Source organism: Pan paniscus, chromosome 15, assembly GCF_029289425.2.
Source record: "Pan paniscus chromosome 15, NHGRI_mPanPan1-v2.0_pri, whole genome shotgun sequence".
Lineage (NCBI taxonomy): Eukaryota > Metazoa > Chordata > Mammalia > Primates > Hominidae > Pan > Pan paniscus.
The window spans coordinates 103,368,646-103,383,619 of NC_073264.2; the positions used below are offsets into that span (position 1 = coordinate 103,368,646).

Genomic DNA, 14,974 nt, shown 5'->3' on the forward strand with positions numbered 1-14,974 from the left:
TGTTTTTTGAGACAGGGTCTCGCTCTGTTGCCCAAACATGGCTCACTGAAGCCTTGACCTCCTGGGCTCAGTGATCCTCCCATCTAGGCCTCTTGAGTAACTGGGACCATAGGCACATACCACCAAACTCAGCTAATTTTTGTGTATTTTTATTTCTGTAGGTACAGGGTCTTGCCATGTTGCCCAGGCTAGCACCGAGTAGATTTTAAGCCCTAAAGACTATTAAGTTGACAGCAAGTTTTGTTTTTTTAAGAAAACCATGACATTTTGGTCTTTTAAAAATAGCTAGTTTGTACCTTCAAAAAAATAAAAATAGCTAGTTCTCAGCTGGGCATGGTGGCTCACGCCTGTAATCCCAGCACTTTGGGAGGCGGAGGCAGGTGGATCACCTGAGCCCAGGAGTTTGAGACCAGCCCAGCCATCATGGCAAACCCCCATCTGTACTAAAAATACAAAAATTAGCCGGGCGTGGTGGCGGGCGCCTGTAGTCCCAGCTACTCGGAAGGCTGAGGCACCATGAAAATCACTTGAACCCAGGAGGTGGAGGTTGCAATGAGTCGAGATGGCGCCACTGCACTCCAGCCTGGGCGACAGAGCGAGACTCTGTCTTAAAGAAAAAAAAATAGCCATTTCTCCATGTGTGGCTGCCTGTCAGAATTAATGGATTCTGAACCCAGGGGTCTCTGGAGACGAATGGACCATCTAGAGGCTCTCAGCTCCCCACCACCCCTTCCAGGGTCAGTGGCCTCCAAAACCAGCCTCCCCTTTTAGGTGGGGGGCAGCATAAGCAAAATCCTCTTTGAAGTTACTCAAGCTAGAGAGGCTTTATGGAGACTAAGTGGGGTCCCTTCTTCCTGCCCTACACAGTAGAGAGGATTGCAGGGCCAAGTGGGTCCCAGGAGCGGGAGGGCCTCCAGTGACAGCCCGGGCCGGTGCTGGTCTCCATCAGTGAACGGGATCACGATGAAGGCCCACTGACTTGCACACGTTCTCTCTGATGCTTTTCTTCCCACCTTCAGATCGCAGCGGAGCCCTTAGATGGTCATGCCCTTCATCTGCGTGGTCTTTCCCCAGAAGTCTGAAGAGCACAATCCTTTTCTCTGGGTGGCTTTTCTCATTAGATGCCAGGTTGAGTGGCATCTGGGCAAGTGTGGCCCCTCACTGTCACCTGTCAGTGGACAGGTTAAAGCTGGCAGAGGTACGTGGTCCACTGCCCAGCTACAACTGAGGTCCCAGGCCAGACTGCACGGCAAGTCTGGGGCAGAGATGGGTCCCGACGTCCCTGGGCTGGGCCCAGGGTTCCCAGCTCTGTGGCTCACGTGCCGCTTGTGTGATGTAGAGACTGGCTTCGCGTGCCGTGAATAAACCATGGCTGCTTTCTCCAGGTTTGCTTTGGTTCCTTTCTGTTGTGGTCTGTGTAGTGAGAATGGTGGGAGTCTTGCACGTGAGCAGTTAAGGAGTGTGTTCAGAGCTGGAAGTCTTGGTTCTGAGAGCAGGCTAGCCTGGTCATAGTTCTCATCGTTTCCGCACCGTCTCTAAAAAGGTGTCGCTTTGCAAATAACATTTAACTCGTGTTCTCCCCAGGGTGAGATTCTGCCAGGAGCACCTGCCACAGAGGCCAGCATTGGAGCCTCAGGGGCTACGTGCAGGGCCAAGGCTGGCCTTCTCCCTGTGGGGGATGCCAGTGGAGGTGACCTCCACAGCACCCCGGCCAGCTGGCACCAAGCTCCCGGATGTTGTGGCTGTGTAGAACCAGATTCTGTCTTGTGGCACTTTGTCCACGATCTCAGGAGAGAAGCGCTAGTCTGCCCGCCCGCCTGCCTGCCATGAAACGGGTCCCAGGGCCTGTGTGCGTGTTACTTTTGTTTGGGTTGGAAAGGGTGACCTTGGGGGTTGAATGACCAGAGAGGGTTTTGAACAGTCCCAGGTGGATGAGGGATGAGCTGGCGCCCAGCCCACACTCTCATGCACATCCCACACACTCATCCACATCCCACAGCTGTCTCCTTGAGGTTCTGTCTTCTCTGACATTCACAGGCCAGGGGTCGTGGGGGTCAGAAGGGGAAGCCCTCCCAGAACCCAGAGCCAGGAGACCGTCCAGGCCTGACAGAGCTTCAGGACATGTCCTTTCTCTGACGTGGCCTGTGGCCCTCACAGTCCTATCTGGCTGTCAGAATCTCCAGTCCGAGCAGCACCTGCAGGGGCAGGAACGTGGCCTTGCTGCTTTATTGTAAATTGTTTTGAACCAAAATATTTTTCATATATATTCTGGTGCAACAAGGTGTAATTCTCTTAACTTAGTATTATAAATTAGAATCAAACCCAAACCAAGAGCTGGCGTATTTTTTTATCACTTAATTTTGAACTGAAGTCTCTAGCGGGAATAAAACAGTGACTCTGCGGGGAGCCAAGCAGCTGACTAATATTAGAGCCAAGGCTTGCCCCGTTCCTCTCACGGCGTGGGGGCTGATGGGACGCCATGCAGATTCTGCCTGGGGAACTCCTTTGCCTGATGGCAACTGGTAAAGCCTGGAATTGCCAGCTGTCCTGCTTCTGGTGCACAGCCCAGCGGCTCCCGCACGCTGCTGAGCACAGGTGAAGCGTGGGCGGGCTCCCCTTGCCAGGTCCTCCGTCGGCCGGGCCTTGCCCCTTTTCTCCCATGAAAAGGAAGCAGAAGGACAGGGTAAAACCCCACTCCCTCCCTGAAGAGCAGGCGGATTGGGGCAGCAGGGTCCCTGTCACCGGGAGTTTGACACAGATGACCATTTGGGCAGTGGATCCCCCATGCTTAGACACGCGCCTCCCGCTGTGCTCTCGAGGGAAGCTGCAGCCGGGATCCGTCCATGGGGGCCTAGGTGTCTGTTTCTCGTCTTCCTCTTCTACCACCTGATAATCTTTAGACTGAATCACAGGCGGATAGAAACAAGGTGACTTTTTTCATTTGATTCTCTTTTGAATGGCGCTTTTTCCTCCTGTTGCCTCCAGTGTTCATCACGGCAAAGTGAGTCCATCTCCAGCAAGTGACGGGTGCCAAGATGAAGGGTCCAGTGACTCGCACAAGTCCTCAGCTGCATGCAGGGCGCCGAGGCCCCTTCCCTGCCACCCGGAGTGCTGTGTCGCACCCCCTGCTTCTGGGCATGCCTGGCACTGATGCCAACGCACACTCCAGGGCTTGTGCCTGCAGGACTGTCTCCTGGGGCTTGCTGGGTTCACTGCTGGAGAACTGGAGGCCGGGCCCATCGGGCCTTCGCTTCGCCTTCCGGTTAACTCCTCTTAGAGACCACCGTTTTCCCCTTTGCTCTGACGGGCGGGCTCCAGGGAGTCCCTGGTCAAGCACCCTGGGGTCCTCTTGGGTTTTTCACCGGTGGCCAACCTGCTTCCTGAGTGCTGCAGCGTGGGGACCCTGAGTTTTGATCACGGGCACATTCTCTGCATGGTGATGCATTCTAAAAGAACTGTTAACCAGGGCTGCCATCAAAAGGGCTAAGCCTGCTAACGGGAACCCCCAGTTCCCTGTTATGCCAGTATGGACTACAGAAGGCGAGAGGAGGACAGGTTTGAGGGCGGTTGATTCAAGATCTCTCTGGAAGCTGGGCCCAGTGGAGAGTGGGACAGTGGAGGGCATGAAGGTGGTTCCAGTCGGCTCCTAGCTGCCGCCACAATTGGCATCAAGGCGTTAGCCAGCATAAACTGGAGAATGAGTGTGCATTTGTTTTGTGCTAATGGGAGAATAGGAAGCCTGCAGCCCTTGCGTTGGGTCGCTTTCTAGGGGCGCGGCTTTGTAGGGACCAGCTGGCGGAAGCAGCGTGTCCCTCAACATCAGGCTCTGGCAGCCTGGTGGCTGTGCCACCTCTGCGTCTCAGTAGCCACCCTCCCCTGGGAGTGATGGAAAGCAGCCGAGTCCTCCGGGGCCTCACACTCAGTGAGAGGAAGTCTAAGGAAGGGTGCTGTCCCCTCATGGCTGTCACAAGCCACCTGCAGCCACTAAGTATGTAAACTGGGGCCAGTCCAACCTGAAAAGTGCCATAACGTGTCAACCACACAGCACACCTCAAAGGCTTCTTACCAAAAAAGTCATTAGTAATTTTTATATTGCTGAATATTATATGAAACATCTTCAGTTAAAATATTAAAATTGGCCAGGTGCGGTGGCTCACGCCTGTAATCCCAGCACTTTGGGAGGCCAAGGCAGGTGGATCACGAGGTCAGGAGGTTTTCAAGACCATCCTGACTCACGGTGAAACCCCATCTCTACTAAAAATACAAAAAGTTAGCTGGGCGTGGTGGCAGGCGCCTGTAGTCCCAGGTACTTGGGAGGCTGAGGCAGGAGAATGGCGTGAACCCAGGAGGTGGAGCTTGCAGTGAGCCAAGATCGTGCCACTGCACTCCAGCCTGGACAACAAAGTGAGACTCCATCTCAAAAAAAAAAAAATATTAAAATTAATGTCACTTGTTTTTATTATCTATCTTTTCATTTTTTGAGACAGGGTCTTGCTCTATCCCCCAGGCTGGAGTGCAGTGGATCGCGGCTCATTGCACCCTGCATCTCCTGGGCTCAAACCATCCTCCTGCCACACAGCCTCCTGAGTAGCTGGGATGACAGGCGTGCGCCACCACACCCGGCTAATTTTGTATTAGTAGAGACGGAGTTTCACCATGTTGGCCAGGCTGGTCTCAAACTCCTGGGCTCAAGTGATCTCCCCACCTCAGCCTCCCACAGGGCTGGCTGTCACTTGTTTTTAAGTTGTTAAACGTGCTCCTGGGAAGCTAAACTTAACACAGGACTGGTAGAGACGCCACCTTCCTGTGGGTGGGGCTGCCTCCTACCTGGAGCAGCACTCACCTCCACCTGGCACTCCGTGAAAGGGGAGGGAGACTCTGTGGCTGCCAGATGAGGGTGGCCCCTCTCCGTCTGTCCCCAGGCTGGGTCACCACCACTTTCTCCCTCTGCCAGGAGGAGATGACTTTTCTGTTGCCGGGGGGAAGGGAGGTGCCTCCTGGTTCTGGAGCTTTGTCACTTCCTGGACACCACATAGCTTGTGGAAAGCACTTTCTTAGGGTGCGCGTGGTGACGAAGGCAGAGTGTCCTGTGTGAGAGGCTTCCTTCCTCCAGACTGTCTGCGGCAGAAGTGGGGTCGGGAACCTGCTGCCCAGCTTTCCTCCACAGCCTTGATGTGTTTGAGCCAGAAGTATGGTGCGTTTGCGGGGTCCTCCACAAGTACAAACGGGGTTCTGTCCCTTTTCAGGGGTCCCAGAGGAAAAGCACTCCTATAGACTCTGAGCAGGGGCAGCTGCCACATTCCGTTTGCTTCCTGAGCTTGTCTAGGTGAACAGATTTCAGGTGGAAGGTAAGAAACGGGATGAAATGACTTGAGTGGGACAGCTTGCTTCCAGGCTTCCGGCAGCAGGGTGTGGGCGAGGCTGAAGGGCAGTTTCCGATTGTCACCCTCATTTGTGTCCACACAAGTCCAATGTGTGAGAAGGTAGCAATGTCAGCTTGAGTTAAAGGCCTGTCATTTGTAAACAGTACTCATCAGCCGAAGCCTTCTTCCATGACAGCTTAGGGTAAGTTGTATTCCCAGAGCTGAAAATGTGCACCTTCGGGGCTGCACTGTCGCCATCTTAATGTTCTTCTTCATAAATGAACGCCACACCTTGATGTAAGGTAATTGCCGCTCGATAGTAAGTGCACAGAAATGGAAGTACTCTTTGCTGTGTAGGAGGTTAAACCCTCAGGTTTACCCAAGGTCACACCAGTATTGCAAAATCTGGGTGAGACTCCCCGCCCCCGACAGTGAGCCTCTCAGCAGGAGCCGCCCTGAAGAGCCAGATGCCCCCCTCATTCTTCCTGCTGGCCCTGGTGGGTTGGCCCCCACATCCCTTCTCCACACCCAGCTGCAGCCTCACGGCAAGACTACTTTGTTCTGGGGCTCCCCCGACCTCGGCCTGGGCCCTGCTGTCTCTACCTGTGGGGCCTACACATGTGGACAGCTACAGTCAGGGGGTGCCACGGTCACACCACCCACCAAAGCAAGAACCCCCCAGCAGAGAATGCCCTTTCAAAGGTGCCACTGAACTCTCTCTTTGGAGACAACCCCTGGCTCCGAGGGACTGGGTGTGCGGTCCAGAACTGCGGTGCTCTGGGCTCGACCCTGGCTGAAGGCGCTGAACACCTCCCACGAGGCACCTGCACCTTTGGGTCAGCAAAGCTCCAAAGAACCTGTTCTCGGGTGCCGAGAAACCACTGTCTCCCCCAAGGGCAAGGCCAGCCCTGCCCGCCCTTCTCTTGGACGGTATTGAGGCCACAGTATTGCACCCAGCAGGGTTCCAATTCTCTAGGAATGGAACGCAGTGATCTGGATAGGAATTAAATAGATGAAGTGGAGGGTTTGCTCCCACACTGGCTTCCACATCAACAGCACCAGTTTTGACCACGTGGAGCTGCTGGCGGAGGGCGCGCATGGTGGCTGTTGCCCGTCCGGTGTTTTGCTGGATTAATGTAGACTGCTTTGTTTGCAGGGCTCATTGTCATCCCCAGGCCAGGCCAGTTCTCCAGGTGGAACTGTAGTGTAGCGACCTCACTGCTGCGCGCACGGTCTCCCGGGACTCGGACTCGAGGGAGAGACGAGGAGGAGCTCCGAGCTGCGCCTGAGCCGTGCCAGCCGGCGGACCTCAGGCGGTGGACGTCGGCAATAGCCGTGTGGACGGTGACCGGCTCACTCTGCGGCGCCGTGCTCCCGCTGCTCACCCAAAGAAGTTGTTTCCATTTTAAACCGGTCTTTTGGGGCTGCAGTAAAAAATAAGAAATGGAGTTTTCTTGCTTTTTACTCTAAAATTCAATGTAATTAAATTTCATATATATATAATGTATACATATATACATAGTGTAAAATAAAATGTTTCTTGGACAAGAAATCCCCTGAAATTCAGCTGTTATAGTGCTTCACTGTTTTTGCACTGATTTTTCTATACCTTAGGTGGTCAGAAGACAACCTTGAATGCACTCATAGAGAAAACTGTTACTTTCTGACATAATGTAATTCAGGAAGACAGACGCTGCAATCACAGATTTTTAAAAAATTGTTTGCACTTAAAAACAGTTGAATGCTGATGGAAAGTTACTTTGCAGATGGGTGTAAGGACTCATGGCCCTCTGAGGTGCGGCGTGAAGATGCCCTTTTTACCCGTTGACGTTTATTTTAATACTGTTGTTTCCAATGCAATCAACTCTGTATTATATGTATAAATATTGTAATTCTGCAATTGGGGAAAATAGTTACTTCACTAGTAATTTTCATCATTTAAGAGTGATATTTCTAATTCACAAAAAAAGTTAATATTAAAACTATCTTGAATATACCGCTTGTTTATCTTCTGTTAAACTGGCTTAGTTTGTCCTGTACATTTGGGTTGAACTGGTTGGTATGGAATTGTTTTGCCTTTTTCACCCCACGTTACTTGAAGCCCCCTCACCAGTCACACTTGAGACGGGCTGTTCAAGAATATGGCTCAGGAGGGCTTGGGCTCTGTGGTCGCCTCGCAGCCTCAGCTGTCTGTGGCCACTGTGGGCAGCTGCACGTCTGCACAGGGCTTCAGGATCACGTTTCCATACAGCTCCGAGTCCTTCTTTCGTCATTGAAAGCCTGTGACCACACATAACACAGTTTCTACAGTGAGTATGAACATGGGACATGAACTAGCTAATCACACTGTTTACCTGAGATTTTTTTTTTTTTTTTTGAGACGGAGTCTCCCTCTGTTGTCCAGGCTGGAGTGCAGTGGCGCGATCTCGGCTCACTGCAAGCTCCGCCTCCCGGGTTCACGCCATTCTCCCGCCTCAGCCTCCCGAGTAGCTGGGACTACAGGCGCCCGCCACCACGCCCGGCTAATTTTTGTATTTTTAGTAGAGATGGGGTTTCACCATGTTAGCCAGGATGGTCTCGATCTCCTGACCTTGTGATCTGCCTGCCTTGGCCTCCCAAAGTGCTGGGATTACAGGCGTGAGCCACCGCGCCCGGCCTTACCTGAGATTTTTCTTACTTGGTTGAAACCAGCTCGTGAGCATCTGAGTTTAGGGCATCCCACACCTGCTCAGCGAGTTACTGGAATCCCAACAGAATGTGCAGCTACCAAGCAGAAGAATGTTTATTTTTTAAAAAAATCATATACAACTGGATCCTTCGAAAGCTTTATTTTGTGAGACTTTAAACCATGAAGTGTCTGAAACCTATTTCTCTAATTCATCACATTAAATTGGGGGCATGTCTTTACTTTCAGGCTTTTGAGGGGAGGTATGCTACATTTTCCCCATTTGTATGAATGCAGCCACGGAAAACTTCACATCAGCTCAGCCCTCGGTTTAGTTTTCTTCAGAGGAGACATTAGTTACAGCTTGAGTTCTCAGCCTGCCCCACTCGAAGGCTCCAGCAGGGACTCTGGATCATGGGGCCATGAACTATGGAGTGAGTCTTCTAGAAAGAGAAATAATACAAGACACTAAGACTTGCTGTTCTAAATGAAAGAATCAGAATGGATGAATTAGACACATGCAGAGTGACCTCTGTATTAAGATATTAGCATGTTTTAGGTACTTTGCTATTTCTGTCATCTTAAAGTGTTGATTGCTAGGTGCTGTCAGTTATACAGGAAGCCAAACCCAGGAGGGCCCAAAACAGCTACAGTGAACTGCGGGTGTATTTGGAAGGCAGAAGGAACTACTTTTGAAAATAAATCTAGAATTATTTTCTGTTCAAGACAGAGTCTTACCTGTCATCCAGGCTGGAATGAAGTGGTGCGATCATAGCTCATTGTAGCCCCAACCTCCTGGGTTCAAGTGATCCTCCCATCTCAGCCTCCCGAGTAGCTGGAATCACACGTGTGTGCCACCATACCTGGGTAATTTTTTGATATTTTGTAGAGATGGGGGGTCTCCTTATGTTGCCTAGGCTGGTCTCAAACTCCTGGGCTCAAGCGATCCTCCTGCCTCAGCCTCCCAAGATGCTAGGATTACAGGTGTGAGCCACCGCACCCGGTCAAGTCTAGAATTCTTAATCCGGCCATCTTCCTGGTCATCTCCTTATTCTGTCTCCTGTTTGTGGGAAGTGGCAGGTGGAAATTTAATACCAGGACAATAATTATGTAAAGATTTGAGCAGTTTGGTCAGATGATCCAGCCGTGTCCAAAACTTTTGCTGGCCCGAGATGGCATCACTCGAGATGGTTAGTCCTAGCTCTGCCTCGGCCCAGTCTGTCACCCTTCGCTGGTTCTGGAATGCAGTTTGCATTTGGCCATCACTGTACTAATGCTGTCAGATACGCCCCAGTTTACTCTAGATGCACGTGTGTCAGGAATAAATCTTTATTTTTATGGCGCTGTTCCTAAGACTGCTCTGTAGCCAAGTGGGCCAACATGACTTCCAAAATCTAACTGCCTCGTAACTGTTCCCACCACTGTCACCATGGACTCAAGCATTCAGCAGGCCCTGGGCAGATGGTAGCGAGGCAGCGTCAAGGCTGGTCATGCCCTCACTCAGGTGCCCTGGAAAGACTAGCTTCCCTGGTACGATTTGGGTTTGCTCTTCTCACTTGTTGCCTTGCACTTTCTTACACTTCTGGCGTTGGAGAATGCACGGGGATTAGGCCCAGAAGAAGCCAGGAAGAGGTCGGCCGTGCCAGGGGTGGGTCTAGCTGGACTCTAGCTGCCTTGTGGCAGGCTGGCTGCACCGCAGGTGTGGGGACAGCAGAGCAGGAGATGGGAGGTCACGGTCGCACTGCTGCCGCCTGTCACACGAAGGCGTGCACGTCTGAGTGCCAGATGGAAATGGCTGATGGAGATGGCTGCTTACTGCTTCTCCCTGCAAGGCCTGCCCCCGCCAGTGTGGGGTGTGACTGGGCTCCCCTGTGCTTCTGCCCGGTGTCTTCTTTAAGGTCAGGAGGGTGAGGTGGGTGGATGAGGGTAGGCTCACACAAGAAGGGTGACACTGTGGCCGGGCAGCACGCAGGTGCTCAGCAGAGGGTTGAGGGATGAACGTGTTTGAATGGGGAGGAGGACGGCTGAGGCCTCATCCTCGCTTCCGTTCTGGGTTCTGTGGGGATAATTCAAGCGCTTCAACTGCATTGCACAGAAGAACGGAAATAATCCGGCCAGCCAGGGTTCACGAGCTTTCCAGTCTGGGGTGGCAGAGGCCCCGCCGGGGCCCCGGCAGCAGGGCAAGGTGGCCTCCTATGGGCTGAGCCAGCCTGGCCCCTCTGCCCTCAGCCCTGGCCCCCATCACAGGGCCCAGACGGACACAGGGAACCACACGCAGCTGAAGCGGCCTGGGGACCCTGGCGCCTCCTGCCAAGAGCAGGCAGGTGCAAGGGCCAAGTGCAGGGCGGGAAGTCCAAGGGTGGCTGGCAGGATTTCCCTTTTCTCCAAATCTGTAGGAAATCATCACCCTCGGAATCTCCACCCTTGGACTTGGGAAGCTGATGTGGGAACCCTGCTGTGCGCCACAAACCCCGCCGCTCCTCCATGGAGGGGGCCTGTGGAGCTGAGCTCTGGTCCCCTGCTCACCTCCAGCCTGGAGGCCCAGCTGCCCTGGGCCCTGGCGTGCCAGGCTCGACACTGCTTCAGAGCGTTTACGCTCGAGTCTAACTAAACCAGGAGGGCAAGTGGTGGATCTTGGGATGGTCCTCCTCTTGCTTTAGGGACTGTTTCTTGCCTCCAGAGGGCTCCCAGCCCCGCTGCCCCACCACGAGGAGTGTGACAGTCAGGACAGGGCAGCTGGTGTCCTGGGCACCGGCATCTGCAGACCACATTTGCTTTCTCAAAAAAGCCTGCAGAAGAACTGTAAAGACTTTCCCTTCATATTTTATAGACGTAAAGGGAGTAACACGTTTCCCAAGTACACACTCAATCCGTTAACATGCCTGACCCTGAAGCCAGGCCGGGGGACAGGGCATGGCCCTCCTAGCCACCACTCCCCTACCCACAGGTCCCTCTCTTGTGACCTGCGCGCCGCCCCCCCTACAGCCATCTCCCCAGCCTTCTGTCCCCCAGCCCTCCCTGCTGCTGGGCTCTGCCCACGGCCTTGGTGTCCGACTCCCCTGGGACTCCCAGGCCCTCTGTGGAGGCAGAACGGCACCACCCCCCTGCTCAGACACCTCCCCTACAGCAAGGGCAGCCCTCAAGGCTGCACCAGGGTCTCAAATGGGTTTAAAAGGAGCCCGGGGAAAGGCCTGCACCGCACCCTGCTCTGGAACATTACGGCAAGCCTCACTTCCGGACTGGAATCTGCCCTTCTTGGGTTCCTTTGCCCCCATGTGGTGCAGAGCGGGCACCTGTGCCCACGGACTCGCTGCCCCACGCTCCCGGCCCTTGCCTCCTCCTCCAGCCTGCCCTCCCTCCGCGTGGCCCGGGGTCCATCTCCTGCGGCCCCGCTGTCGTGTCAGGTGGCCTGGGGCTGGGGCCAGGGCCACTGGAGAGCACGTGAAGGAAGGGTGTCACAGATTTGTCTCAACAGGGGAACAAGGAGGCTTAAACACTACTAGCCTGGGAAATTTAGCCTTTTTCAAAAATATCTCTTAAGTTTGGGAAGATGACAAAAAAGAAAGAAGACCCAATTACTAAGTTACTTTCCCAGATAAGCAAGAGGACTTACTAGGACTTTTCTTGTGCCCAGCAGCCCGGCCAGTGCCACGGTTTCTTTGCAATGTTCCCATTCCCATCCCCATGGGGAAACAGGTTTCTCTTTCTAGGACACAAGGTGCCCAACTTATTGTTGGCACTCAGCAAACAGCTCAAAGCACCCACTGGCAGGCCAGGGGCAGGGCTCCATACTCCGCAGAGACAGCTGAGCACCAGGAGCTAAAATGACAATGTGGTCACCTTGAAGCCTATGCTCAGAAGAGACCCTTCAGGCCTGCCCTGTGCCCCGCACCACCTTGGCAGGCTGGTCACTGAGGAGCACACAGGGCTCCGAGGACACGCCTGTGTGTGTTCCTTTCTGAATGGTTCTTCAAATGAAAATTAAGCCACATCAGGCCAGGCGCGGTGGCTCGTGCCTGTAATCCCAGCACTTTGGGAGGCCGAGGCGGGAGGATCACCTGAAGTCGGGAGTTTTGAGACCAGCCTGACCAACATGGAGAAACCCCGTCTCTACTAAAAATACAAAAAAATCAGCCGGGCGTGGTGGTGCATGCACGTAATCCCAGCTACTGAGAGGCTGAGGCGGCAGAATCCCTTGAACCCAGGAGGTGGAGGTTGCAGTGAGCCAAGATTGCGCCATTGCACTCCAACCTGGGCAATGAGCGAAACTCCGTCTCAAAAAACAAAACAAAACAAAACAAAACAAACAAAAAAAACATTAAGCCACACCAAAGTCTTCCCAACAAAATCAATTTCCCTCGTGTGCCCACAAAAGCTAAAATAAAGGAATGGCTGGTAAGGACACATGTTGGACTCGGAAAACATTAAAATGCAATACTGTAACGACAGCTTATTCTTTAATAAAAGTCAGGGGTGTCAGTAGCGTCACTGGTAAGACATGATGGCGCTCCACGACTGACCAGCAGCGCTGGGAAGGGACACGCAGAACCCACCTTCCAACCACGCCCAACACATCACAGAAATGCCTGCTCGTTTGTTTTGATTCATATATAAAGTTACAAAGTATTTCCTGCCCCAAATTCTTAACGAAAATGAAAGAAAACCCTAGAATGCGGTGGTTTTACAAATATATTAGCCCAGAACATCCTAGGCAGCTGCGCGGGCCGCGGGTGCGGTAGGGCGCAGGGCAGCACCCAGAGCCCCGGCCAGCGCGAAACGGACGCAGGCCCATCCCCAGCCCTCCGTGGCGTCTCAGCAGCAGATCGCCCAGGCCTGGCCCGGTCGGGCTTGGTGTTGCCTCCGAAGTCGAGACGACGGTGCTGCTCAGTTATCTTCCGCCTTTCCGCACTATGGTGGGCAGGCGACACTGCTGCGGGGCAGGCTTAAGGTCCTTCCGCGGATCTGTCTGTCAAAGAAAAATTACAGACACAAAATTCAGTGGCGGCCTGGGCTGGGTCGAAGAGCAGCGCCGTCAGAGAAGCTGGTTCCGCGCTACCTTCTTGCTCGCAGGGATGCACTTCAAGGGTCTCAGCACCGGCACTCTTCCATTTGTTCCAGATCCAAGCACGGACTGCAGCGTGGGGCTGGAGTAAGACGACAGTCTGACCACTCCCGAAAGCTTTAGTTTGGGCAGTTCCATGACATAGGCCGGTCCTCGTCTCTTGGGACGGTCCTCCTCTTGCTTTAGGGACTGTTTCTTGAAACAGAACAGAGGCCAGTTGGACATAAAACGCTTTCTGCTTTATGGAAATTAGGAAAAACGAAAGAGGCTCTTTTGTACTGCTTTTGCCTAATACAATTTCTTGACCATAAGATGTGACTGGGACACATCCACCAGGTCCCAGACACCCCAAGGGAGTGGCTGCCCACTAGAGTCCCACGGCGGAGGCCAAACCTTCAGGGGGAACCTGAAGAATGCCGACTGCAAGCTGAGCAATGCGGGCGGCAAAGGGCTCGCGGGCTGTGGTGCCCACGCCTCCTGCCTCCTGCTCTAGCTCCAAGGTCTCACACCCTGATCTGCCTGTCGCCTGGTTTTGGGTGGCTTGTGAGCTAAGGATGGTTTTACATTTGGGGTTTTTTGTTTGTTTGTTTGTTTTGAGACACGGTGTTTGTTGCTCTGTAGCGCAGACTGGAGTGCAGTGGTGCAATCTTGGCTCACTGTAGCCTCAGCTTCCTAGGCTCAGGCGATCCTCCTGCCTCAGCCTCCCAAGTAGCTGGGACCAAAGGCACGCACCACACCCAGCTAATTTTTAAAACAGATGGGGTGGTGGGGCAGTGGTCTTGCCTACGTTGCCCAGGCTGGTCTCAAACTCCTGGCCTCAAGTGATCCTACCTTGGCCTCCCTAAGCACTGGGTTTACAGGTGTGAGCCACCGCACCCACCCGGTTTTTATTTTTAATGATTGAAAAAAAAATGTTTCATGGCATGTGAAAATTATGTGAAATTCAAATTTTAGTGTCCCCAGTTCTACTGGAACGCAGCCCCTATGTGGTTCATGTGTTGCCTCCAGCAACTTTCACACTGCAGCAAAGCGGGGAGTGTAACGAACACCCCACGGCCACGGGGCCTAAAATATTTCCTATCAGGCCCTTAGAGAAAAGCATGCCGACCTCAGATGTGACTGAGGGTGGGGACTTGGGTGAATGCCGGCCAGGAGTGACATCAAGGGTTTGAAGCAGACCCTCTGTCCAGGAGGGAGCGGAGGCAGAGCAGGGACAGTAGTGAGGACGCCATCTGTGGTGACTTAGGCAAGGTGAGGAGGATGTAGGAGGCAAGAAGGCGAAGCCCCTGTGGGATGAAGGAAGGGTCCACGGGGGGCCTGGGCAGTTGATGGAGTTGCCTCCCCCGGAGGGAAGGCCATGGGAAGCCACAGGGAAAAAGTACGTTTGGGGAAAGATCAGGAGAAGGGGTTTCAGCAAGTTTGTCTTTCGGACATTCAAGTGGAGCTGCCAAATCGGGGGCCAACGGGACACAGGAGCCTGGCTTTCTGGAGAGCAGCCTGACTGCAGCTCTGGGTTCCCAGCTCCCAAGCGGTCAGGGAGCACTCGGTAAAGGCTGGGAGGAGCGAGTGACGTACGGACGACCGAACAGATGAATGATGGAAGGGCACACTGTCACACTGTTGGGGTGCCAGCCCAGAACTGGGAGACTGGTGCGACCCTGCCAGCAGGTGACACAGGGATGCACCAGGCTAGGATGCCACACGGTAGGTGGGAAGGTGAAGGCACTGAGGAGCAAAGCTGGCATTTCTCAACCGAAAATGTGCACAACCTCTGCTGATGCGACGAAGTGCTCATCTGGAGCCAGGCAGAGACAGTGACTTGAGACCTGTCACTGGCTGGGTGGGTGACTCGGGCCTAGGACTTGAGACCTGTCACTGGCTGGG

At 53.6% G+C, this 14,974-nt stretch overlaps 2 protein-coding genes across 26 annotated transcripts in view; one reads left to right on the forward strand and one right to left on the reverse strand.

Moving 5' to 3' along the window:
- The window catches only part of WDR20 (WD repeat domain 20), an 83,877-nt gene extending 76,518 nt beyond the window's left edge, over nt 1–7,359 (forward strand). For 10 of the 17 annotated variants that reach the window (XM_034938176.3, XM_063596395.1, XM_008959106.6 and 7 more), the window contains one exon: nt 5,247–7,359. In XM_034938176.3, coding sequence (XP_034794067.1) covers nt 5,247–5,330 — 84 coding nt within the window. In that variant the 3' untranslated portion in view covers nt 5,331–7,359. The remainder of the gene's footprint in view (nt 1–5,246) is intronic. The other 7 variants (XM_003807032.4, XM_003807039.5, XM_008959108.6 and 4 more) reach the window with 2 other exon arrangements.
- MOK (MOK protein kinase) overlaps nt 6,518–14,974 on the reverse strand; it is an 82,940-nt gene continuing 74,483 nt past the window's right edge. For 6 of the 9 annotated variants that reach the window (XM_014347696.5, XM_003807046.5, XM_024925573.5 and 3 more), the window contains 2 exons: nt 13,085–13,285; nt 12,464–12,994 (listed from right to left, as the gene is read on the reverse strand). In XM_014347696.5, the coding sequence (XP_014203182.1) occupies nt 12,917–12,994; nt 13,085–13,285 (279 nt within the window). In that variant the 3' untranslated portion in view covers nt 12,464–12,916. Of the gene's footprint in view, nt 6,788–7,473; nt 7,644–12,463; nt 12,995–13,084; nt 13,286–14,974 lie in introns of those variants that run through there. The other 3 variants (XM_055098033.3, XM_034938185.4, XM_055098034.3) reach the window with 1 other exon arrangement.